This window comes from Gymnodraco acuticeps, unplaced genomic scaffold (assembly GCF_902827175.1).
Source record: "Gymnodraco acuticeps unplaced genomic scaffold, fGymAcu1.1, whole genome shotgun sequence".
In the NCBI taxonomy this organism is placed as follows: Eukaryota; Metazoa; Chordata; class Actinopteri; order Perciformes; family Bathydraconidae; genus Gymnodraco; species Gymnodraco acuticeps.
In genome coordinates this window covers 2,038,356-2,065,545 of record NW_022990047.1, presented here as the reverse complement: position 1 = coordinate 2,065,545, position 27,190 = coordinate 2,038,356, and the positions used below count along the sequence as shown (strand labels likewise).

General features: G+C 41.7%; 1 protein-coding gene across 8 annotated transcripts in view; it reads left to right on the top strand.

Moving 5' to 3' along the window:
- Positions 1–27,190, top strand: part of LOC117545692 (membrane-associated guanylate kinase, WW and PDZ domain-containing protein 2-like) — a 97,122-nt gene that overhangs the window by 33,639 nt on the left and 36,293 nt on the right. For all 8 annotated transcript variants that reach the window (XM_034215578.1, XM_034215577.1, XM_034215575.1 and 5 more), the window contains exons 3-5: positions 20,812–20,931; positions 25,100–25,327; positions 26,649–26,877. In XM_034215578.1, coding sequence (XP_034071469.1) covers positions 20,812–20,931; positions 25,100–25,327; positions 26,649–26,877 — 577 coding nt within the window. The remainder of the gene's footprint in view (positions 1–20,811; positions 20,932–25,099; positions 25,328–26,648; positions 26,878–27,190) is intronic.

The following is a 27,190-nucleotide window of genomic DNA, read 5'->3' as shown; positions in this document are numbered from 1 at the left end:
CGCACAGAGGCCCCCTGCAGCCCCCTTATGATGGGCCTTTCCGGGTCTTGGAGCACGGGGACAAGCACCTGGTGGTCGACCTGGGTGGCAAGGCCGAGCACGTCTCGGTGGACCGGGTGAAGGCTGCTCACCTGGACTTGGACCAGCCTGTGGTGCTGGCTCGACCTCCGCGACGGGGCCGCCCCCCGGCCTCGTCCCCTGTCACGGATTTAAGACCTGTTGTTTCGGTCCCTCCCCTTCCGGGGGCCGCACAGGCGGGAGTCACTTTTCCGACTCCCGTGCTCAGGAGTCGTGGGGGTCGGCGTGTCGTTCCTCCCCGCCATGCTGATTTTGTTTATGTGTGAATTCTGGGGGGGCTTGTGTGGTGACACGTTATTGGACATAATTCACCTTGCTTATTGTGTTGCCACACGGACCCTTTAGTGGGGAACACCGGTAGCTTTAGCTGCCATTCCTGCTAGCTCATCAGGCAGAGCAGTGCATGTGTTAACCTCTCTGAAAGTAATGGATAATAAAGATTGGAACTCCATTCTTAATACACCGCCTCCGACTCTCTTTTCACGGCACTACAATATATATATATATATATATATATATATATTTATATACAGTGCAATAAGCTTCTTAGTGCAATACGAAGCTACAGGGACGTTAATAATGTCGGTAATATTAACTTTATTTAATACAACATTTACGGTACAAGATTTAATCATACAGCCCATGTAGTATGATAATGAATTACAGCAAACATGTGCAATATATCCATTATTACAGCTCCGTGGGGTGGCAGTAAGACGATATGGGTCCGTTCTTATTGTGCATCCATGGGTAAAGATAAACGCAACTCACATTGGTTTCTCAAACAGCATCTCTGTAAACTACGTGTATTCACTGAATTTCACTCTCTGCCTTTAACAGCTCGTTGTAGCTCCAATAGCTCCAATAGCTCCAGCCCCCACCCTCCCTGTGAGCAGTGTGCTCTGATTGGTCGGGACACGTAACATGAATGTGCCGGGCGGCGCGGTCCCGTGGGTTGGATGCACGTTCATAATGCAGAGGGAAATAACTCTCAGAATAACGTTATTAGCACATTTTTACAACTTGAGGAACGAATGTTTTTAGTAAGGGCTATACAAACGTTCATACTGGGTAGTTTATTTAGTTTAAAAAAAATTATCCAACGAGTTACAGACCACTCTATCCCCATGTAAGTCAATGGGAAAAAGTGTTTCCGGGCCTGGCAACCAAACGGAAGTGTAGTACCGCCGTTTGGCCAGCACGAATATTTTCATCTGAGGCCGGCGCACTTCCTGGGGGCTTGCCAGGGAAGCATGGAGGGACGCAAGGAAACCACGAGAAGCAGGGAAATTAGTTTTAAGAGCAATGGGACGTCCTTTCCTCCGGAGCGTCACGTGAAGCGACGTCCGTTTGTGATGACGCTGCACAGCTGATCGTCTGACAGCAGCTCTGTCCCCGTTATTTCCACCCCCCCCCCGCCTCTGTTAGTACACATTTACTGACACAAACATTTGTATCATCTGTTGTAGACCCCAATAAATAAAATAAAATAAGAACTAATTCTCAAAAAAGATAAACGCCATTCTTAAAATTTATAAACGAACAATAGTTTGATTATTATTGATTAGAGTGCACAATAGAAATAAAATAATTGAGAGAAGAAAAAGAGATATGTTATCTATCAAAACCCAGTTAGATTAACATTCATTGGATTGCACACTTTGTTTGTTTGTTTGGATATGTAGTAAATCAACATTTCAATAGCACTTAATGACTGACTGAATGGAAATGACAATAAATGAAAATGTAAAACGAAAAAGCGATCATGAAAATGTTTCCAAAAAATGAATTAAATGATTTTTTACCACTTTGTTATTCAGATATATCACATATTTGTAACTAGATGATACATGAATTGAAACAAAACACGGTATAAACCGAGGAGTGACTCCCGTGAGGTTCATGTATTTTCTTCACTCTGCTCTCATGTCAAGAAGCATCAGATCAGTGCATGCACTGCCTCGTCCAATCAGTGAGCGATACACAGTAAGGGGGCGGGGTGAGTATCTGAGGATTTCATCGGAGGATGGTCTGGTGGTTTCTCGGTTATCACTCCTCCATGATCGCTCCTCGCTCCTCGGTCCTCCGGCAGAAATAGGAGCCATGGGACGGTACTCAAGATGGCGCAGGCAAATCAAATCAACTTCCGGTGAGACCGAGGACCGAGGAGCGAGGAAATGAAAATGGTCGACCTGAGAAGCAGCCAGAGAGAAGCGGAGTAGTGATGGGAATTCCGGCTCTTCTTGGTGTGCCGGATCATTTGGCTCGGCTCACCAAGAAGAGCCGGCTCTTTCGGCTCCCAAACGGCTCTTCAGTTTACCACATATTATACCTTTTTATAATTAAATCAAATGTAGCCCTGTTTTGACTAATGATTTATATGTGTACACATATCACTTAAATTATTCAATACATCCTTTGTACTGAAGTATTCAAAAGTAAAAATTACATGTTTAATAATATAAATGATTTGCTGTGGCCAAATGTTTTCATTGCATTTACAGAGCCTTGTAACTCTCTGATACCACCCAATGAATGCACTGACTTGCTTGTAGAACCACGCTACACAAAGCAGATAGCAACACCTATAAAAACGTAAGCATAGACATTTTAAAAAAGGGGCTACTGTATGGACATTTTAAAATTATATTTAAAGAAAAGGCCCTGACAAAACAGCAGGGCTCTATTTCAGTAACTATTAACTATAGAAAAAAAGACAGCAGCAGCTTACATCAAATCTTTGCTGAGCCTAAGGATAATCATAAATAAATAGCATAGTGAAAATAAATATATTGCAATGCTCAAAACAGCAGCATCCAACAGTCTCTAATCCTTGGATATTACATGTCACTGCATGCATGCACGGAGCAGCTGTAGCTCGGAGATCATCATCATCATTCTGTCTTGTATTACTTAACAAAAAAACGGCTCGTTCGCGGGTGTGAGCCGGCTCCCGTCGTTCACTTAAAAGCCGGCTCGTTCGCGACCGACACATCACTAAAGCGGAGAGGAAAGTGTGAAGAGAATAATTAGCGATACAGGGAGAGAAGCGGAGAGTGAACAGGCGTGTTAGCGGCAGACAGGGAGAGACAAATAATTACACATGGCGCTCTCCAAGAAGAGGAAAGTGGACAGTGAGAACAGAGCTTTTAAGTTTCCCTGAGTGGACGGACTCATTCGAGTTCATCCTGCCCACTGGGAGCACACAACCAGTGTGTCTAATCTGTTCAGAGACCGTGGTGCTCATTAAAAGTGCCAAAACTCCACTATGAGACAAACCACAAAAAACTAAATATCGTTCCAGGGCAGGCTAACCGAGGGGCTAACCAATGAGCACCTGCATGTGTATGAGAATGGCCCAGACACCATTTCAGCCCAGATTTAAACTCCTGGCAGGACAAGCTCCAGCTCAATTCTCACACTGTATTAAAAAAAAGTGAGTGAGGGACTGCAATATAGGAGGGAAAGAAAGAGAAACTTTTAAACTGTTCAGTTGTTATGATGTGTAAAGACTGATATTGTTCTATAATCGTCTGAAACTGTTAAGTCATGATGTGAAACGGTTAACAAAGAAAAAGAGAAACTCAAGCTGCTGCTACACTTTATTTGATTTGTCTAAAATTAAGCACTTTTGAGATGCACACATTTTCAAAAGCTATTTTATTTATTTTCTCTATTTCATTTTTAAATGCAGCCCGAGAGGAACATTACACATATCCACAGTATTTACTGTATATCTGTATAGTTCAATGTTAATTGACGATAAATATTGTTGTTTATGAATTGTACTTTCTTTATTTGGCAGTCAGTTGTTGATTACATGCAGACGTTGATAAAGCTACAGGCTACTTCAATATATATCACACTAATTCATAAAGCAAATTAGACATTTTGAAGCTCTGGACCTTTGCATGGGGAGATTTTCTCTAACTGGACCTCGTTGAATTTTAGTTGAATACCCCTGTCCTAGAGGCAAAACAAAATCTCCCCTGTGCCTTCGGTCCACGGTCTGGAAGCAAAAGCAGGAATAATCAGAGGCTTCGTGTTTCCCTGCTGCATATTAACCTTTTTATTAGGAAAATCAAGGCTCCTTCTACATTCAATAACTGTCTTTAACCCCTTTTCCAATACGCCTACACAACAGTTTTAGAACATGCTATTTAAAGTAAATCAATGTGCAGCAGCCAGAGGTGACATCCTGTTTATTTTGCCAATGACCACATCATTTTGATAAGTAGATATTGGAATTGAAGGTATTGTTACAAAGCCAACCAACAACACAGTTTTGTGACATAAAACTAGCAGAAATAGAAAATGAAATCCATGAGCGCAATTATTTCTATGACAATTAATCGTCAACTTAAATTCATAATTGTGACAGCCCCCGTCGTCACCACCTTGTTTCAATTACAGCCGCCTTCCAGCCCTTTAAAAGAATGGAAAGACAGTCAATCTGTGTGATGTGTGTGCAGTAATGACATCCCCATAATTAACTGCGTATCACTTAACAAAGCTGATACTGTGTAATGAAGATTATAGAAATTCAAACTGGTAGACCTCCTGCACAGCAGCTTTGAAATACATTTAATATTACAGTAATTCACCCAAATTTGACTTAATTTCACCGACCTGATTTAATATGCCTTTGGTCAGCAGGTCATCAGAATCAGAATTTCTTTAATCGTCCCACAGAGGGGACATTTACATTTTTACAGCAGTATAGATAGACGAAAAATAACACACTATTAGATAAAAGGTCATGCACATAGTATTTAAAATAAAAATGTCCAGAAGTACACATTCAGGGAAAATAAGTGTGTAAACTATGTAAATAGTGTAAGATTGTAGAATACTGTGTGGTAGTGGGTTGATTGCAGTGGTAAATATGAATACAATTATATATTTACATTTTAACAGATTCTTGTTGCAATGGACTAAGAAGAAGCAGCCAGTTTTAATAATAATGTTAGCACAGACATTGAACATAAGTGTTGTAGCACAACAGTTGTGTCATAGTCTTTGTCTGTTTAGTTTTTACATCATTGCACATTGGTTTCATAGTCCGAGTTGTGTGTGTGTGGGGGTCTACAAGGGGGGGCCGTGGTGGTTATACAGCCTGACCGCTGCAGGAAGGACATCTCCACAGCATCCGAGGGTGTTTCACATTCGATGACTTCCTGCCAGTCTGAGACACACGGGACGTTGCTTAACTATCAGAGTGACAGAGCATCAGACTGCCAAAAAACAGGGATGATTGTCCTGATTGCTGGGCTGCTCGTGCTCAACAGACTGTTTGTTGTTGTGGTTCAAAACGTTATAAAATCTGAGTTTTTCTCCCGTGTCTGCAGCGCTCTGACCATGCTGTCAGTGCGAGTCTGTCAGCTTGTCAAGCAGACGCCACTCTGCATCACAACATGCTGTCACACTGAAGGATGTGTGTCTGTGTGCTTGTGTCTGTGCGTGTGTGTGTGTGCGTGCGTGCGTGCGTGCGTGTGCATACACGTGTGCGTGCATGAGTGTGTTCATACAGCTAGAAGGCTCAAATGCTGACATCAACTCCTGCATCCTGTTACATCACTTGGCTCAAAGATTGGCCAATCTCCCCAAAAAGAGCGTGATATCAATAACTTTATTCACATGTTGTGTTGATGCCTTCATATTGCAATGTGTTTCCCTTTTACATGCATTTACACTTCAACTAGCATACATGCAAAACATAGTTGGACTGACACTATAAAGATATACAACAAACATTTTTCCCAAATTGGGATCAATAAAGTTCATCTTATCTTATTCTAACACATTTTCACTAGGAGAGAAATGTGGCACAAATTTGAGACTGATATGAATAAAACTATGTAAGAGTGAATAACTAGTACTGCATACTAGTGTCAAGCAGATCAAACAGACAGAAGGAGAATTTAGGTGAGATGTGAGTGGAATAAAACATCAGATTGGCATTTATCTTAAATGCAAATTTAGGATGAAACATGGTGTAAGAAGTCACAGTTTGATAGCTTATCTTACTGCTCAAGCCTTTGAGATAAGACATTTTTCAGTCCATTCACAGAGATCACTTGACCACTTCAGAAAACGAGTCCACGCTTCTGCCTGAGCACCTGCTGTTGAGGAATTAGAGAAGAGTTTTAGATGGTTCTGCTCCCTGCATACTAACAGTGTGAGTACCTCTTTAATAAGAGGGTAGCTAAGAGAGCAAGCCATTGAAATGGAGCTCAAGGAGTGAGAAGATCTGAGAAATATATAGGGGGAAGGAGAGCAGTAACAGTACAGTAAACAGATATTAGAAGAAATGGGAGGGCAGATAATGGATGTGGACATGAGCAAAGAGGCTATGTGGGAAGATAGAAAAAGGGAGAAGACAGGAGGAGAGGTGGTTAAGAAGAGACGATCAGCAGGGGAGAGATGTGGAGGAAAGAAGAGAGCGGACGGAGGATGGAAATTGAGAAGGCGAGAGTTGATGCAGTAGGATGGAGGGATGAGCAGAGCAGAGACATGGGGTGTAGAAGGGTGGACGTGCACTGAATAAGGGTAGTGGGAGATATGAGAGAGCCTCGTAAGTCATTCCCCGGGGAACCATCTCCTCCCCTCCACACTACTCAGAGGCATCAGTAAAAGGCTCTATAAATAGCTTCAACAGTGAGCAGCACGTTTCCCTACTCGCATAGCCTATAAATACATGCAGCTTCTGTCACTTCACATCTGCTGCTCTGGTCGGACGCTGCCCGAAGTCTCGCAGCCTCCGTCAGGGGATCCTCCTCTGGAGAACATCAGGAAGTTGATGAGAAGCATGGCCAGAATGCTCCAGAAGGTGATGGTGCTGACGATCCCATGATAATGATAGCAGTAATGTTGATGGCGATTGTGATTTGTGGAAATGGAACCTTTTAACCTGGATGCATGCAGGAGATTTTCCATGTATGCAGTTTACTTACTATGCAAAAAGCTAACAAGAACTTTCTACAAGAGAGTTCTCCTTTACAAAATGTTAAACAAGGCTCTCTGCACCATCAGTGAGCTGAATAAAACAAATAATCAGATCTAGCAGAAGGCTGTCAACATGTCTGAAACTGATATTGATGAGAAGTATGAGTTTAACAATCTGTGGGGTGATTTTATGGAATGGTTTGGAGCAGGAGTTCAAACAAAGCACAAGCATAATTCAGTTTAAAAGGATGTACAGAAACACTTTTTGGGAAAAATATGAGAATGAAGAAAGGTGATTGAAGATGAGAAATTAATGTATATGTATGTATAAATATAAATGTATGTAGGAATAACTTGCATAATGATTTAAAGGACAATCATTGATCAAGTAAGGGGTGGGAATTAATAAGCATTTGCTTCCTCCTACTCCCTTTCGGACACATATGATTTATTATTAATATGAAGACATTTTTTGTTTTTTTGTTGAATATACAAATATTACCATGAATGTGGATAAATACTGTATTATAACAATACGGTATTCTGTTTTTCACATTTGTTATTTTTTTAATCTGTTTGAAAAAAAACAGCGGGAGAAGATGGATGGATGGATGTTTGAAATAAAGACTGAAAGAATGGGTTAACTGGAATTTTTTTATTTTAACTTTTACTCCATTTTTTTTTCTTTGTTATAGATTTTAACTTCAGAGTAAATTGCAAGAGAGGACACACATAGAAACAGTCACCAAGCAGTACAATATTGTTGAGTAAACTGGTGAATGTGTGACTGCCAGTTGAAGCCTTATCTTGTTGTTTGCTCTGCTTTCCTCACAGTCAAGCACACTTACACTTGTATGACATTTTGGCTCGGACAACATGTTTGTCAATGTGCTGTTGTAACAAAGTTAGACCTGATTCATTCTGCTGTTGAAAATGTACAATCTGCAGCTTGAAGTGAACATTCAGTCCATTCATCTGTGATGATTTCCTCGGCAGAGGAAGCTGTCGCTGCAGTGAGCCACCAAAATCTCCCACCTCCATCTGTGTTTGATTTTGTATTTGACTGGCTGAAGAAAAAAACATTACAGTTGCTTCCAAAAAAGGAGTTCTGAAATTGAACCAAGAAAGTAGGGTCAGCTTTTGGGGATATTTTTGTAGTTGGAACACATTGGTATTATAAAATGCTTAATCCTGTATATAGATAGCTGATTGTATCATCTTCAGAGTTAATAATATGGATGTGAGTGGGCTTCAGCCCTCAATTGGTAGTGTGAGTGATGATGATGATGGGGGAGGAAGAGGAGTGATGGCAGTTATTTCAGGGTGTTTGTCATGATGATTAGAGTAAAGTTAGATGATGTGAGAAAGAAAATATGTATTTCTTGTGTGTGGCACATTGCTTGTTATGTGTGTGAACTCACAGAAACGCTTAAGAAAGAGAAACGTTTTTGTGTGAAAACACATGATTTTTACAATGACACATTGAATATTCTGTTTGTGTGTCGAGATTTAATTGGCTGAACTGTTAAATAATAAGTGAGTGGTACACGCCATTCTCTGTAGACGTTGTGTGTGCTTGCCTCTCCATGTGAAGGAGAAGGAAAAATACACCATCCCCCAGGGGCTCTCACCTTAAAGGGGTGATTTGCCTGCTGGCGTGCTCTTGCTAAAGGCTTGGCTGACATGCTTTGATGTGGTTCTGCGCTCCCTGCTGTTTGATTGGCACGCTGGATTAATGTTGTTCCACAGATGAAAGAATCTGCAAGTGATAGGATTATTATGCAATGTATGCTCTAGACTGGTTTAAGTCGTATCTGTCTGAAAGAAGTTTTAATGTAAATCTTAATGAATTTACTTCCTCCTCTGCTCCTCTCACATACGGGGTACCCCAAGGCTCCATTCTTGGGCCGATTTTATTTTCCCTGTACCTGCTCCCCCTGGGCGCTATCATTAAGAAATATGGTGTCTCATTTCATTTTTATGCAGATGACTCGCAAATCTACATGCCCCTGAAAATAAATGACCCAAACCCTCAGCAACACCTTGTCTGACTGTCTGCAGGACATCAGAGACTGGATGGCCTTGAACTTTTTAAAATTCAATGAAAAAAAGACAGAGGTCATAATATTTGGACCCAGTGGTGGCCCCAATGCCCCGCCTGGGCTGGATTCTCTTGTCCCATATGCAGGGGCGGATCTACCGGGGTGGCATGGGGTGGCAACTGCCACCCTAAACAATAGCCTTGCCACCCCAGCTGCCACCCCAGTTGGCATCTTTGTTTTGAAAGAAAGTTGTGGCTCATCGGACATTTATGAGAAAAAGTCTCTAATGTCCGAGTGCAAGTGAATGCAGCACAAGATGCACGTCATGTAACCCCTCCCCCGGTCCTGGCGCGAGAGTGGAAATATGATTGGTGGCGAATTCACTTGAACGGGACGGCGTAAAACGAGAAGCCTTTCGGACCCAAGTACTGAAGGAATGAGGTAGTTGCGGTCTACACTGACAGAGAAGAGACTGTGAAGTTTGGCTGTACTCAGCATTGAATCAAAACGCACTACAGCTGTTGATCTTAATAAGTTTGTGAGGCGTTTTGCTGAACAAAATAATAATCGCCGCATTCAGCTGTAATAGGCATGCCAACTTGATGCTCTGCTCACGGATGACTCGATGAGAATAACAAACTGTTAAGATGATGACCTTGTATGCGTGTATATATTTTTTTCTTTGAGGGGGTCTGCCCCCAAAAAACAGTTTTAAGTCCTGAGAAAGTAAAATAAGACGGTGTGTAAAACTACACTGCCCAGCCAACAGAAAGTAACCACTTTGATTTAACTAGGCCAGTAGGTAAGGACCTTCCACTGGATAATAACTGCAGCGATGTTTTAGCTGAATACACGTTTTTTAATCCTAACTGATGCAGTTAGTCACTTCTTTAATGTTTGTTCTTTCTGATGTAAAGTCAAGGTTGTAACTGTATATCAATAATGATATAATTACTTGTTTTTCAAATTTGAAGGAAGGTGAGCAAGCATCTTGATGAACATTCATCATTAACATCATATAGTTTATTCAATAATAAATGAATATGTGAATCATAACAGTTCATTATATCTGTAAAGCGTCTTTGAGCACCTGTAAAAACGCTAACAAATTAAATCTATTATTATTATTTATTAACAGTGATTGACAGCTGATAGGAATAATATGATTGTTAATAGTATCATATTCATTCAGACAAACATCGATGAGACAGTTAATTAATGTACTTATTGCAGCAGTCTGTATATATTTGGTACCCCTGCTGGTCTAAGAGTGAAACAAACTCATTCAGTTATTGTTCAGTTAAAATTCATTAAATTACGTCTGCCACCTTATAAGGCTTTACTGATGTGCCACAATGATATCACCTATGTGATTGAGTTAAAATATTAATATTGTGGCTTTCCAAGTTAACATTGATTGTAGGGGTGTAACGGTTCACAAACATTTCGGTTCGGTACGTACCTCGGTTTTTAGGTCACGGTTCGGTTCGGTACGTTTTCGGTACAGCAGAAAAAATTATCACAAAACATTCAATATTTGTTTTTAAATTATTATTAAACTGTGACTAATGTATTCAAATAAATACAAAATATAGTAAAGGTGCAGCATTTCGATGAACTGAAATAATCTGTATTTGAACTGTACTAGTACCTAAGCAGCCAGCTTGACATTAGGACTTGCTTGTCATTGTATTTTCATGTTGTTTAAAGAAAGATGAACTTGTCCACATTGCTTGCTGAAAGGGCAGATCTGCTGGCACTAACAATGTCTCCTGCTGTGGAGAACACTCTCTCTAGGGACAGTGGCAGCAGATACAGCCAGGTAGCGCTTTGCTAACATGAAAACATAAGGATATTTGGCGTTTGTAATAGCTTTGGCTCGGTCTGAACTCTTTGCGAGTGGTGGAGGCTTACATGCTAGTGGGAGTTGGGTTTGCACTTCAGTCTTTTTTCCTTTGGTACCGGTGATATTCACATTCGGGTGATGCCTTTTCAAATGAGTGATGTATTGCCAGCCGCGTAACCAATGTTAGTTGAACAATGCCGACAAACAGCTTTGGTTCGGTCCACCTGTCTTTGTCCGTCATCCTTGTACGTAACTGCAAAACCAAAATGTTCCCAAACCGGAGACTTCAATGATGCTGGAGGATTTTCAGCTCAACTTTATCTGCGTTCGCCATTTCGACAGTTCCTCAAATTACTGACTACATTTGAACGCATCCCTGTGACCAGCTCTCATAGTATGCCTCTCGTCCAATGAAATGACTTGGTCGCTCTATGATATAGATTACTTCCAGAAAGTTGTTCATGTTCTCAATTTTTTATGTTTAACGCTATATTCGTTCGGTACACACGTGTACCGAACCGAAGGGCCCGTACCGAATAATTTCAGTACGGGTACGTGTACCGTTACACCCCTAATTGATTGATATGATTGCGATTTAAATCAGCATATACTTCTGTCAGAGGATGCCACCCCTCAAAATCTCCTGCCACCCTCTTGCCACCCCATGAATATTTGTCTAGATCCGCCCCTGCCCATATGTGAAACCCATTGTCACAAACCTGGGAGTACGGATTGATCGTGATTTTAAACTAGACAAACAGATTAACTCTGTGGTCAAATCCAGCTTCTTTCAGCTAAGACTTTTAGCAAAGGTCAAGCCTTTCCTTTCTTTTAATGACTTTGAGAAGATAATACATTGTTTTATATCCACTAAACTGGATTACTGCAATGCTCTTTATATTGGAGTGACCAAGGCTTCCCTGTCACGCCTACAGCTGGTCCAGAATGCTGCTGCACGCCTCCTTACAAGGACAGGCAGGCGTGAACATATTACGCCTGTACTCGCCTCTTTACACTGGCTACCAGTCCATTTTAGAATACAGTTTAAAATGTTGCTGTTCGCATACAAGGCCCTGAACGGTTTAGCCCCACCGTACCTGGCAGGTCTTTTAAAACCATACACACCCACACGGTCACTGAGGTCTGCTGACAGACTCCTTCTGGTAGTCCCAAAATCGAGGCTAAAGCAGCGGGGAGACAGAGCCTTTGCTGTTGCAGCTCCAAAGTTATGGAACAAATTACCCCTCCAGGTTAGACTTGCTCCAACTCTGCCTGTTTTTAAATCTCGCTTAAAAACCCACTTATTTTCCTTGGCTTTTACTGTACAGACCAGGTGACACTTGTGCTGTAAAATGTGGTTTTTATTTATTTATTTTTTACCTTACTAGTGTTTTGTATTGTTTTTACGTCATATAGGAGAGTTTTTTTCAGTCGGTGGCTTCTGATCTGGTTTCATTGTCTCGTATTACATTTGTTTCATGTCCTGTCTGTTTTTATGTATTCATGCTATGTTTTTATACAGTTGTTGATGTACAGCACTTTGTTCAACTCTGTTGTTTTTAAATGTGCTATATAAATAAAATGGATTGGATTGGGTTGGAAAATGGCAAACATTGAACGTGATTTATGAATTGGTTATGTTTGCAAGGTGCTTTTCATGTTAAGCTCTGGACAGGTGTCCCTCTCCTCGGTATGATTCGCTCACTGAGCAGCTAATACAAAAATGAGGCTCTTTTGGGGGCTATATGTTCTGCTCCTGTCTCTAGTATTCCCTCTTCACCACGAGTCTGCCTCAAATATCTGAGTAATGTGCAGCGACGAGCCAGATGTTGTCCTGTGATCGTCGGTAAGCACTGACACCTCAAAGAGCTCGACTGTTTGCTCTGGTCATTCTTTGCCCCTCCATACAGAAACCCACACACACAGCTGCACAACCTGCATACCAAATCCCACACACCAGCTGTGTGTGTGTGTGTGTACATCATCATCACCCCCACTGTCGTCCTGCGTCCTTACTTTACCAATAAAGGTGCTTTTCAGCCTATCGGGTCTGATTGCCATCACTACAGGAGTAATTCCTCAATGTCACCCAGGCTTCACTCTGATCCACTGAGCGCCTCAGTTGTCTTTACAGCCGCTCGTGGACCTGACAGACTCTTTATGAAAGAAACTCCAGACTTGATGCAGCGGTAGTTAACCTGAACTGACTCTGTGCTTAGCAGGTTTCATTTCTGTGGAGGAGTTTACCGTTGAATTAACTTTCATTTCCTAGTAAATCACTTATTTTAGTTTTAACTCAATAATTACCTGTTATTAATTATTTCATCACTTTCATGCAACAATTGCCACGGCCGTCTTTACAAAACCAGGTTATGATGGGATGGCATAGTAACCTGATAAGTATACAGAATCTTTTCATATATTTAACCACAATTTATACCAAATGTGTTGAATTCATTGGGAACTTTTTTGTTGTTGAAATTGGGCACGATCTGAACAAAGTAGGGCTGAATAAATTATTTTTAACATCATTTATCTTTATATTTTACAAATTATAAGAATTACATCATATGATATTTATGGATGATGTATAAACATTTCTATTTAATTTATAAAATGTGAGAAGATACTCTGCTTAACATTGCTTAGTTTGTGTCCAAATATTGAATTTTGTACAGATAAAAGCATCAATGACTCACACTGATGCTTTTTAAAAAAATACTGGAGCGAGTTAATATTTTAATGGCATTTTGGTTGATAAATGACCATAATCATTAAAACCATTTGTCAGCAATGGTAATGATTCATTTTCTGCCAATATACTAATCAGTCAACCAGCACTTTATTAAAGTAAGGTTGACTTCAGTGTTCAGTGAGTATTGAAATGTAAACAATGCAGCGCCGATAATGCCACACCATTCCTTGCAGTTAGTTTGACATTTTGGAAAAATAAACCTGTTGGCAAATTTGCCAAAAGTTAAATGAGCAGATTCATAGATCGTCATTTTGGTTGGATAAACATGAAGCTGGAGCCAGTTAGCTTATCATAAATACTGCATCAGGGAAAAAACAGCCAGCATGGCTCAAACCAATGGTTACACATTTCATCTTCCACCACCTATAAAACTTACTAATTAACAAGTTTCATATTGTTCGTTTAATGTGACCAAAAGACTACATTTGTAACGACATTTCTCCTCTTTATAGGGGGTAATATGCTTGGTTATATCCCATAATCACTGTTGGTTGCCTGGCAACTGCCCCTAGCTTAGAAATAGTTCTACATAACCCTCCTTTAAACGGAAACATTATCTTTTTTCATTTTTTGCTTGTTACAAAAACATACAAGATGTGTGTTAGCTAGCAAATCTTATAGTTGCTGATAGGCAGATTGTGTGCCTTTTGAACAAAGCCAGGCTAGCTGTTTTCCCCTGTTTGCAGTCTTTATGCTAAGCTACCTTAACTGGCTCCTCGCTGTCCATCTTTGAGAGTAACTGAGTTGTAGTAGCTGGGGGGCAAAACACTCCCCAGCGCCAGCTGATACTATGTAAAAAATGATTGGTACACAACCAAATACAAGATTAGCATCCTAAACATGGTGTAAGTTTGTGTGGTATAAAGGTTTACAAATGGATGGTACAGGAGTAGCAGAACAAAGATTTCCTTTGTAAAAAAACTTAACTGTCGTTAGCATTTTGTGCATTATCGAGCCTGTTTATTATCTGTTGTTCAACTAATCTAAGCAGGTTATGTAACATACTCTCTATATGTTAAACGAACATACAGTGCTGTTATTTCATACTTTGTCAGTCAAGTTGGTCGCAGGCAGCCAACGTTGCTAAAATCAGCCAGTCATTTATTGACTGACTCGCATTCATCACATTAAACATTAGTGAAATTAATTAAAAGTGAATGTTGAAAATCATACACTATATTGGTGTGTGGAGAATTATGCTTTTGCCCACCAGTGCTATACTGTATGCTTCTTTATAAACACCTATTACCTCGATATTACCAGTTCATGAGTTTTCTACTTTGTACTGCCAAGTTACAGGCTTTAGTAGAACTGGCATTATTATTTTGTATGCAGTAGGCTTCATCTCATCTCAGTCATCCTTTAAAGCTTTGAAACTTGGTGCTAGCTCGCCCGCTGTGTCTGTAGTTGAGCAACAACCCAGATTATCAGCCGTCTCGAGAGTTATTTACTCTGAAGAGCTAATATCCAAGTCTCCCAGTCCTCCCAGCCTACTGCCCCTGCCGGAGTGAAACCTGTCCACTTAAACAGCAGCTGAATTACTCTGAGGTAACCAGGTGAGTCTCGGAGGTGCATGCTGGGACAGTAATTGATGGATGAAGTGCAAGAAAGCACACACCTGCAGCTCTGCAAAACAAAAGGGCTCAAGCTGAGGACCTCTGAGGCTGAAACTAGTAAAACAGCTGTGTAGGCAAAACGGCAGTGTCATCTGTGACATAAATATTATTTTTCTACAGCTAATGTAGATTTTGCAGCTTGTTTCCATGGCAAGGCTGCGTTGCCAGGCACTGACGTGTTGTCTTGGTAGCAGACGCTTCTGTCAGAGTGTTGCCATGTTGCTTCGCTGCATCTGTAGCCTGGGCTTTGTAGTGTAAATAAGGATGACTGTGTGTGTGTGCTCGATCATACCTTTCCTATACACCTGCTGCCTCACTTCACATCTGTGAACCGGGTAAAACTAAAAGAAAGAGGGAGGGTGAACAGTGAGAGAGAAAGAGACGAGAGACCAAAGTGCGAGACAGAGCTTGAAGGAGAGTCAAAAGAAGAGAGGAGGATAACGAGGGGAAGAGGGAGCGGATTAAAAAAGGCAGAGAGGGAGTAATGGGGACAAAGAGCACCAACAGAGAAACAAATTGATGGAAGAACAATGAGGTAAATTAGAAATGAGAGGAGAAAGGATAATAGAGGAGGGAAATGTGTGAAACGAAACAGTAAGATAGATGGATAAATAGATAGATGCCAGACTGAGACAGTAGATGAATAAGCAAGCAGCAATGTGTTTTTGTGTGGCGCAAGAAACAAGACAATCTTCTCAGTCCTCTCTGCTCTCCTGCTGCCATGCTGCTCTGCTGGCTCTGTGCTGAAAAGGATTCTGGGTAAACACTTTCAGGGTTTTGAGGACAATGTATTGTGTCTTGGTATTTTTTGTTTGTACCGTTGTATTATTGTGTCTTAAAACACACTCTATATTTCCCCTTGGGTTGTTTCATATCGGATAACATTTTTACCTCTGGGTTTTAGATGGAATAGGAAGATTTAATGTCTTGTGCATCGTTTCATAAACATTTACATTTGTGTAAAAATGGTTTGACACCATGGGATTTGTGCTCTATTGCACTACATGCACGCACAGTTATGGACCTACCAAAGTATCTGGTATGGTAAAAGAGCTTAGACAAACTGCAACATATCTCTATTGAGATTAAAAGACATGCAAACAGAAGATAAACCTCTCACTGTCCACCAACTTCAGCATTTGGCCGAGAGGGACAGGTGTACTATCAACTGTCTACCAGCTATTTTTAATCCTCCTGATCCAGTCCACCTGGGGCTTTTTGTGTTACCCTTGATCGACTTTTAGAGAGTATTTTTAGTTACCGTAGATTTGGTGTTACCTCTGTCTCTGTAACAAATTCCTTCAAACTCCCAAAGTAGCCTGTTGGCTCTGATGGATGATATGCTGAAGCCTGGAGAGGTTTGTGAGACGAACAAGATCCATTATCTCCGCGTTGAGACCGAGCTGGAAGCTGATGTGGGACCGTGTGTATCCAGTTTTTCTCATTAGGTGTGTTGCTCACTAACAATTTTCCGGTATTACAACTACAAATACTACATGTCGTCTTTTTCAACAATGAATCTCAAAACTCTCGAGGACAAAATCATACCTTTTTCTCTGTGTCTTCAGCTTAACCAATAGTATAAAACACACACTTCCCAGCATCCTTACCTCTTCATTCCCACACATGCTCACTGAGCACACGAGACCACCTCCCCCCACGCTTTGTTATGATAATCAGTCCATCGATCGTCTAGTTTTAGCTCTGAATGTCCACCGCACTGCTTTCCTACTTGGTGACTTCCTGTCTAATTATACAAACATATGTCTGAATACACGTGTCGTGCACATCCTCAAACTGACTCTGTGGATGAACATCAAGGTTAACCAATCGTACTTTTTCTCCTTTCACTGTCTCTCTCCCTGTGTTGCTGTTTTTCTCTGCTTGCCACACTTCTGCCACTCTATTATTTAGCAAAGGTCTTTGTCCTCTTATCGTTTGACACCCAGCTGAGTTATTTCAGTAAAGCAGCTATTTTAGCTTTTCCTCTAAATGGAAATTCCTTGTTATGTTTTCACGTAATCTTTTTGCTCTCTCTCTAACACAGTCCCATGAATGTGAAAACATTCTGTAGCGCTAGGTCGTCATGGTTTAAGGCAGAAAATGTCTTCACCCCCTAAAGTGGCAGCTCCGAAGCTTTTCCCTGCTAATATGGATTTAAGTAATTTAAGCCATAAATCTCTATGGCACTCATACCCCTACTAGCAGCGTCACCTCTGAGAGGTTTGGCGACACTGGCTGATTGCAATGCAAAGACCAATTTTGGCTCTCAGCCAACTTTATCCTTTATTAGCGAGGGCACGACATCCAATCAATAGTCAACAGCAGCAGTGCTTTTGGCTCCGGGGAGCCCTGCCTCCTCTCAGCACAGTCTGCTGCCATTTTTTTTACCTGAGCACCTGTGCAGCTTGCCCTGCTTTGTTCAGCTCATTTATTAAAGCTCTGCTAAAGAATTTGTGTAGTTATGTAGAAAAATATAAAAATAAAATCCACTGAACTGAGCTGAAGACATTTCAGAACACATCTACAAGGCCTCATCAATTATGGATTGTATTTGGATCATTTTTGGCCTCTACCTGGGGGTTTTAGAGGATAAGAAAAAGGCAGTTGGTAAAGTAAAGATAGATATATAGACGGAAAGGTAGCAATTGTGGCAAAAGGAACAGAGTATGGATTTTGCTTGCGACAGTGTTTTTTCAAAAAGGTCTCCTTTACAGTTTTAGGTGGGTGTTGCTAAGGCGAAGAGGAGAAATAAGAGCAGAATGCACGAGAGAAAAAACAGGTAATGTGCTAAGCCGCTTTGAGTGGAAATGTGTGAAAAGGAAGGAAAGAGGAAAAGTCGGCCTATCTCAGGGACAGATAGTCGATCAATATTCCCAGCTAAGAGCCAACAAGAAGCTCTCTCTCACTCTTCCTCTGTCTCTGCCTCTGTCTCTCTCTGTTGGTGTGTCCGGTGAAGGAAGCTGTGGGAGAGGGCCATTGGCAGGTCAATCAGTATTCCAGCAGGCTCTGCCTACTCTGGTGTGGGCAGCAGAATAATTTCACCCGATCTTACAGATCAATAGCTGTCCCAAGTGGAAGGTGACCAGCCCGCCTGGCTGGCTGAGCTGCTGCAGTATTCAGAGAACTACACATGCGATGGATGCTCCTCGTCAAGACTCATTTTTAATGCCGTATAGTTCATGGAGTGGACTTCATGTGGTGGCCTTTAAAGCTTCTTTCCATCTGTATTTCTTTTGAAGTAGATGTACGACGGTAAACACTTTGAGTATTGTGGAACTCTGTGGGGGGTGGACCACATTTTAGAAACACCTGATAAACAAATGCAATTAAATTAAATAACGCCGGCGGTTATAATGTAAAATGTTTGTATAGACAGAAGTATTGAGACAACTCAGGGGGTGGGGAAGGTATTTATTAGGCTGCAAATGTATATAACGCTTGGTGTTAAATGGGTGACACTTCCACTCAGCAATGCATGATTTTGTGTGAATGAAGCCTTAAGCCTAATTTAATTATGCAGTTAAATGAATACTTCCCATTGGTGGTATTTTATTCAAAGTAAAACAATTGTAAAAATGTCTATAATTTGAAAATGTTTAGTAACTTTGGTAGTTTAAGGCAGCACAATACATTCTGCTGAGTGTACAACACTGCGAGATACATAGCCATGAATAAAATATGTTTCATATGCATCCACAAATAACACATATAAAATACTACTACTACTACTACTACTACTACTACTACTACTACTACTACTACTACTACTACTACTACTACTACTACTACTATTACTACTACTACTGTAGCTGCTGCTGCTACTACTAGTACTACACAGGTCAGAAGCCCATCTGTAGCATTAATACCTTTTCCTCCATAATATACAAGAACAACATCAGTAGTTGAGAGATGTCACAGAACAGGCGGATAACACAGTCACATCTCTTAGTGACACCTGTCTCACGGTGTAAAGCAATTGAATCAACACTGGTCATGTTGTGCGGTATATAGTCCAGCAGGAGGCCTACTGATACTAGCTGCTGATCAGGGTTGGAGTACAGCAAACAATGTGGATGAACCTTTATATATACAGTCTCTATGGGATGAACACACACGCACGCACGCATGCACACACACACACACACACACACACACACACACACACACACACACACACACACACACACACACACACACACACACACACACACACACACACACACTCAGTCATACCTGTGGTGTTGTGGATTTACAGTGTCCTACTGAGCTGTGATCAGCTTGGAAATAGGATTACTGTTGGCACAGTGGGTACTTTACCACAATTTAGAGCCACAGAGATAAGCACACAGTTGTGTAAACAAATATGAACACAAACTGACAAGAGGTGGTTCCAAATAAACACATCAATATACACAGTACATTGGACAGCCTGCTGAACTAAAGAGGTCTGATGGTCTGGTATCACTTCTTTCTTACTGATTAGGTGCTGAACTGTCATCTCTGCTCCCAGTGGTGACGTAAATACAGCAGAAATGCTCAGTGGTTGCACTATAGGAGCGGTGGTGACAGACGATCGATAGAGATCTAATGATCAAGATATCACACTCACACAGGATCCTGCACTCCACAAGATCACTATCCCCTCACTGTGTCAACGACAAATCTACCACCTGCTGTTTAATATCCTACAACTTACACTTTAATGATGTTGTAGTTTCAGCATAAATCTTGCACTTCGGCCAGATCTGATATTTCGCTACGGACTGACTGTGCGATGTGGTTGAAGTCACGGCCAGATCAATCCGACTTAGCTTTTACCGTCCGATCTCTGAGAGCCGACTCCCTCTCTAGGCCTGGCCAATCACTGTTTTTTAGGCAGGATCAATGGAGAGTAGAATCAACACCATCTGACTTGACTGAGCCTAAGCTGAAAGTCCAGTTGGCAGAAACACAAACACAGCACCTCATTAAACTCGAAACTCCCATGGCTGCCATCACACAGCCAAGCCTCGCCGGGTGCAGCACTGATGGAGAGCGTTGATGTAGGAAGGCTCTAATTGCAGCATGGGGATGTTGGGTCTCTGGATTCCTGCTGCTTAAACAATAATCAGGGCCGCACAGTATTGTGTGTTGTATTAGGTTTGAGTTATGGTTGGTAAAAGTGCCATATTGATGGACTCATTGCTAAAACACTGGATTGACTTGTAGAGACTGAATGGTGGCGGTTTCTCATTTGAACATGTTCTCCAATCTCCTCTAGCTGTCTCCTTCTGTCTCTCACTGTCACTCACACACAATTGTGTGAATGGATTTGGCTATCACAAGTGATGACTCCTCGCTCATTCTCTTCTGTTCCATTTCCTTTCCCCTCCCACTTCCTCCGATACACTTTGTAGCCCTCAAATCTGTCGTCTTTTTCTGTACAGACCTTTTCTGGGCTATTTCTCTGCCTTCCTGCCTTTTCTTCTCAAGTGCCCTATTTGGCTCTGATGACCTCTCTCTCTTCCTCTCTCTCTCTCTATGCAGGTACCACCAGGCAACCTAAGGAGGGGGAGGTGCTGGGGGTGGACTACAACTTTGTGAGTGTGGAGCGGTTTATGGAACTGGAGCAAAGTGGAGCCCTGCTAGAGAGTGGAACCTATGAAGGTGAGTGTCCGCTGTGCAGGAAACATTTTGCATTTGCAAGAGACAGGTGCTTGGGGAGCAGAAATGAGACTGTATGTTTCACTAAAGCTATTTGACTGTTTCTGAATTCAATCTGCCATCTTGATTTACATATTTAGATATATTTACCTGATGGATCGAGTGTGTCAGGTGATGTTCGTACACAGTTAAGGCAAATAAAATCATTCTTATGCCTGGCTTTTGAATGGCTGGTTGGCTGCTTCAGTGTGTGTGTTTGTGTGAACTGGATGAATGCCATTTCCAAATCATGTCATGTCTGTGCATCTGCTTTGCTACACTGTCAGGTCAGGGATACATGTACAGATGGGGGATTATCTGGTTCATTTGCCCAGTAGCAATTTTTTTGTTACGGCTCCTACACACAGCGGCGTGCGTTGACGCTTGCCGGCGGGCATGTCTGAAGCTAGACCAACAACCAATCACCTGAATCTCCCACCCCGGACACACAAGCAGCGGTTTGATTGGCTAGAGCTTGTACTGGCATATGATTCGATTGGCTGACGCTTCCATAGAAGCTTCAAAAGTAGAACATTGCTCTACTTTTGAAGCGAGCAAAGCTTCAAAAGTCGAAGTTGTTCAAAAGCTACGCTTTGCTCCCACAATGCAGTTCGGCGAAGCGTGACGTCACCCCATTCAAAGTGAATGGGCAGAAGCGTTGAAGCGTCAACGCACGCCGTCATGTGTAGGGGCGGCGTGCGTTGTCGCTTGCCGGCAGGGGGTGCTGAAACTCGACCAACAACCAATCACAGGAATCTCCCGCCCCAGACACACAAGCACGCGGTTTGATTGGCTAGAGCTTGTACTGGCATATGATTCGATTCGCTGACGCCTCCGTCGAGGCGTCAAAAGTAGAACATTGCTCTACTTTTGCAGCGAGCACCGCGAGAGAAGCTACGCTTTGCTCCCACAATGCAGTTCGGCAAAGCGTGACGTCACCCCATTCAAAGTGAATATAGGCAGAAGCGTTGAATAGGCAGAAGCGTTGAAGCGACAACGCACGCCGCCGTGTGTAGGGGCCGTTAGTGTGTGCAGCAGAAGCCACTCACACAAATATGTATGCGTGTGTGATTGTGAGTATGAGAGAACAGGTTCCAGTTTTTACGTGTTTCTTCACTAAGTGTGTGTATTGCGTGAGAACAGGGAATGTTTCCCTCAACACAGAGTTTACTTATGCCCACTGGGGAAAGTTGTCTCTTTCTCTTTCTCGGGTGGCTGCACTGGAGGTGCTGCAACTCATTTTGTAACGCACATTAAAATGTGAGAGATAGAGGAGACGAAGGAATGAGAAATAATCAGGAGGTAAGGCAGCAAGGGATATTTCGACATCAGTGAAGGAGACCAAAATCAAATGTATCCTCAGGTAATCTCTTTAAGGTAACTGTGTACGTGTGTGTACGTGTATGCAAGTTGTTTGTATGCGTGCGAGTACACGCAGGGCTTGGTCCACATAAGAGCTTACGTATGTAATGATGTGAGATGAGTCACAGCTGAAGGTGGATATTGAACTGCAAAAATCCGAGATGCCTTCAGGCAAATCCAGAAGCATTCAGCGTTTTTAAAACCTGCGTGGAGCATAAGGAGGAACTTATCTCAGTTTGCTTTATTTTCTGCAAAGCATCTCTTCAGGTTGTCCTTAAGCTTTCACAGGTGGGAGCTTGCTGCCTGTGCAGTGTGATACTTGTGTCTTTGCTTACATGTGCCCGTGCGTGCACATAATATTTTGTTATGACGCGATACGACTGTTTGGTGGCCAGCAGCGCAAGTGTACTTATTGAGAAAGTGGCTTCCTAATATCTTTCTGCCTCCTGCTGGGATGAAAGTAAAGTGATGTCTACAGACTCTTTTCTGCTGATCTTCCTTTTGTATTTTATTGCTGCCTCCTTCCCTCTTCTTTGCTCAGCTGTTGTTCTCCTCCCATTGCCCCTGTTCTCTCTCTGTTTTTCATCTTTGTGAAACCTCCACTCTTTTCCACTTTGAGGGATTATACAAATATCTTCCTCTCACTCACTCAACATTTCATCACAAAATATATTTTCCTGACAATGAGGGTATTACATTTCAAATAAAAGTAAAGCTGTATTGTGGTTTAAACGCAAATGGCCCAAGTAAAGAAATTGGTCCATTAAAACAATATAATTTCATAGCACAGTTCTGATGTTACAGACGCTTCAATCAAAAAGAGAGAAATATACTTTTGATGTATGGAGGATCTTTGCATCTCCAGTAAGATGCCCTTGGGACCTTCATGTTTTATCTAATTGTACTGTACTTGTTGTACCAGCAGAACCACTACAGTGGGTGTGATATGACAGATGCACAATGCTATTTTTATGTTTTGCTATTATATTTGTGCTTGCGCCTCCAAACAGAGCTGTGCTTTTACATGAGTAGAATGACGCAGCTGTGGTTGTTTTCATACAAATCAGGTGGTTTTGTACAGTTTTGGTAACAATTTTATCATGAAATTGATCCTGTTTCTACCTGCTACTCTAATCCACACAGTTAGTAGAGACATTTATTTTCATAAGACATTTTTGTTGTAGCTTGACTGCACAACTATTGTTATGTTCCCAAACAGGTCTGTGTGCATCATTAAGCAGAGAAAGCACATTGACAGGGTTTTTTCGGCTACCAAAAGATTAATTTATCTACCAAAAGGACATCGCCTACTCTTGAGACATATTTAGGATGCTGTATTTATATTTGGAGTTATGTATTTTCTGCTTTAAGGTTCCGCGCCAAGTTATTTTTTACTTAGGAGAAGCAAATCTCCCCCGAATCCATTAAGGACACTGCCGACTGTTAAGGATGCAGTTGGGTTTTATTGAAACCCCAACTCTTAACTAATAATGTTGTACTTGGCGCTAACAGAGTAATAGTTTTTCTTCCTGCACACACGCACTGCCTCATTCCTGCAACAGTTGTAGTTGAGGAGAGTCGGCCTAATTAAGAAGAACGGACAGCTGGTTTGGCCTCCAAGAGCCAGCGAACTACTGAGTCAGCTAATTTAACATAGCAGCAGTGCAAACGTTTTATCAACCCACAAAGTACTATGTCAAGTGAGACTATCTCTCTGCTTCTCAATGTGGATCGGTCCATTAAAACAAAACCAAAGCCCTACCTTGACCGGATCTATAAGAAGAACCTGCATGACTTAAACGTTAGACACTTACCTTTGCTAACTTTCTGATGTGCTGAGATTTTAAATCAGGGTTATACAAAACTGCAATGTTTAAAAACACAGACTACATGAGTGTCTGCAGTATGTGAAGTTCACATGATAAAATGGGCCACTCTAAACATACATTTACACTGACCAATCAAACACACATTGCAAAACTGAAAGTCTTAACTGAGGCAGAGAGTGTGGATTGTGAAGTCTGATGGAAATGTATGAAGGAGAGATGAGGGTGAAGAGTCACCTCAGACTGTGGATGTCACATGTATGCACTTTGTATTCTCTATAAATAATGTATTATGATATCATTGACGGGCGAGCCGACCATATTTATTGGACTATAAATAAAACCATATAAACAGAAAACTCTAAGAAGTGAAAAGATGAAAGTGTAATCCCTATGACAACTTCAATGTGAGGATTTAACTTTTGTTCTCCCTCTTAAGGTTTTGTTTATTTGATCTTTTTTTATTTCTTTATAAGAAAACTACTTATTATATCCATTTATTTAGTTTGTCTAGTGTCTACCTTTATGGGGTCAGATTGGGAACTTCAGTAAGTTTTAGTATGGACATAGGAAGCTCTTTTTCTATGTAATAACATTGGCATTCTTGATCCTGTTTGGGTCCGTTCATGGTTTCAAGCAGGAAGATTTTTTCTTTCGCTCCTAATTTATTCCTAAAATACAATCCACCGTCCAGTTGCACATAATTAGAGATCAGGTTTATTAGGAGTTATTAGTTCCCAGGCAGAAACAGAGTGAAGGTATCTCTGCTGCAGTCTGTTGAGACAGATAAGTCCTACATTTTGAAAGGCAATCATCTGTTCAAAGTCAGAGTTGCCCAGGAGCGGTGGAGCTCCACTCTGCCTGCCAGACTGTGTGTTACATCACCTAAAATCGCTCTTTAGTCGGACATGTGGCTTCTAACAGCTGTGCCTCTCTGCCCTCAGATAACTTCTACGGCACCCCGAAACCTCCAGCGGAGCCGTCCCCCGCAGCACCTCCTCTGAATGTAAGTGAGGCCCTGCTGCCCGGAGCCCGGCCCAGCGCCCAGGGCAAGAGGAAGAGGAACCAATCCGTCAGCAACATGGAGCAGCGAGCCAGCCTAGAGCCACCTGAGGAGGAGGAGGAGGAGGAGAGCCCGGTTGTCAACGGCAACGGAGTGGCCATCACACCAGGTACTGTAGGATGGACGAGAGAAATGTCAATTTCCCCATTGAGATGTTTTTATACTGCATTTTACTTATGACTAAACTCAGACTTCCATCGTGGTCTGTTTCCCAAATGTTGTGATGACATTTTCCTAACATATTTAAGTTAGGAAGAGGAAGACCTGAACGTCTCACTGGTGTTATTTTGTCAAATTGAACCAGGTCAGGTGTCAAAGCCTTTCCTTTTTAATGTTCCTTATGGATAGGTCTTAACTTCTTTCGTCTAGTTTCATGTCTGAAGTTTATGCAGCACAGCGCATGTAGATGGCTACAAATCTGACTGCAAACTGTTCCCTCACCGCTCGTTATGGACATTAACAGACTCTGTTAGCATGAGTGTGAACTACACAGGTTCTCAATAACCTTACAGTATATAACACAATGCACAAGGGCACCCTAATGTCTCCACTATTATCACTGTCCAGAGTCTCATTTTGGCTTCAGCTCTCGTTTCTCTGTCCTCTCATTCCTCTCTCTCCTGCTGCCTCTGCTCTCCCGCCATTGGCCTTTGTCCTTGTTTCTATTAATACCCCAACTGCCCCTCTCTCCTCCTCTCCTCTACCATCTTCTTCCTTCTGACCTCTCTTGCTTTTTCTTCGTCTCCCAGGTCCCTTCTGCCCTCTCCTCTTCCTGTCCCTTCCCCCATCTGTCTTTGGTGTCTGTGTTGTATAGCATTTCATTTTTTTCTCTTACTGTCATTTGTTTTCCATTGTTACTGACTCTCACATTAGCACAGCACATCAGTTTTTTAGACTTGCTCTTAGGCCATTGCAAAAAATGCAAAAAATGTCTGTAATTTAATGCTGATACCTCATTAAGACTAACATTAAGAATGAGAAGATGTTGATGTTCACAAGACAACATATCTAATACCCTAATAAGGACTGTGACAGAGCATTGACTCACTTTAAACATATTTTTTCTGTGGGAATTACGTTTTTGTAATCTTTAATAAAAGTCCCAATTTCCAATTTTGTTGCTTCTCATCTGATGACTTAGATGCCACCAGCTTTTCTTGTCATTCAAAAAGCCTTTTTTTGTGTTTCTGACTCAGTCTCTGTCCCCTAGTCTATGTCTATGTCTTTCCCTGTTTCTCTATTTCTGACATCCCCATGTTGTTTTCTGCTCATGCTTATTGTCCTCAGACCAAATCTATCTCTCTCTCTCTCTCTCCTGGGGGTTCATAGCTCCGTACTGGCTTGGCTCTGACTCATCATGCATGGCGTGTGTTGTGTGCACCCAGCAGTGTATGTGTGAATAACTGTGTGTGTGTTTGTGTTCTCCACAGAGTCCAGTGAACATGAGGACAAGAGCACAGATGCCTCTGGGGAAGTTGCTGTTGAAACGTCCAGCCAGGCCCCAGCCTTTGTCGAGCCCCCTTCCGAAGGAGAGGAGGCCCCAAAATCTCCCTCTAAATCCCCCATCAAGATCCCAGACCCAGACGAGGAAGAGTTGGGTCCTCTTCCCGACAACTGGGAGATGGCCTACACCGAGAAGGGGGAGGTCTATTTCATCGAGTAAGAGGAAAAGCTCCTACCTAGTTATTACGTTTTGACATATTTTAAAGACAAAGAGCTACGTTTGCTTTATCGCTTGTAGATGTCACAGGGGTTAAGTGTTTTGTATGATAATAAAAAAACATTACGCTTGTAAATAATAAAAAACACTTAAAAACAAATAGAATGTAATGAACCTCACAAAGTGCAAGTACTTGGCTTGGTGTGTAAACTTTATAGCACTGGACTGTTGAATAATTTATGTAACTTAATGCTCAATCAGACATACTGGATAAACACGCACACACACATGCTCAGCCATACACACTTTTGC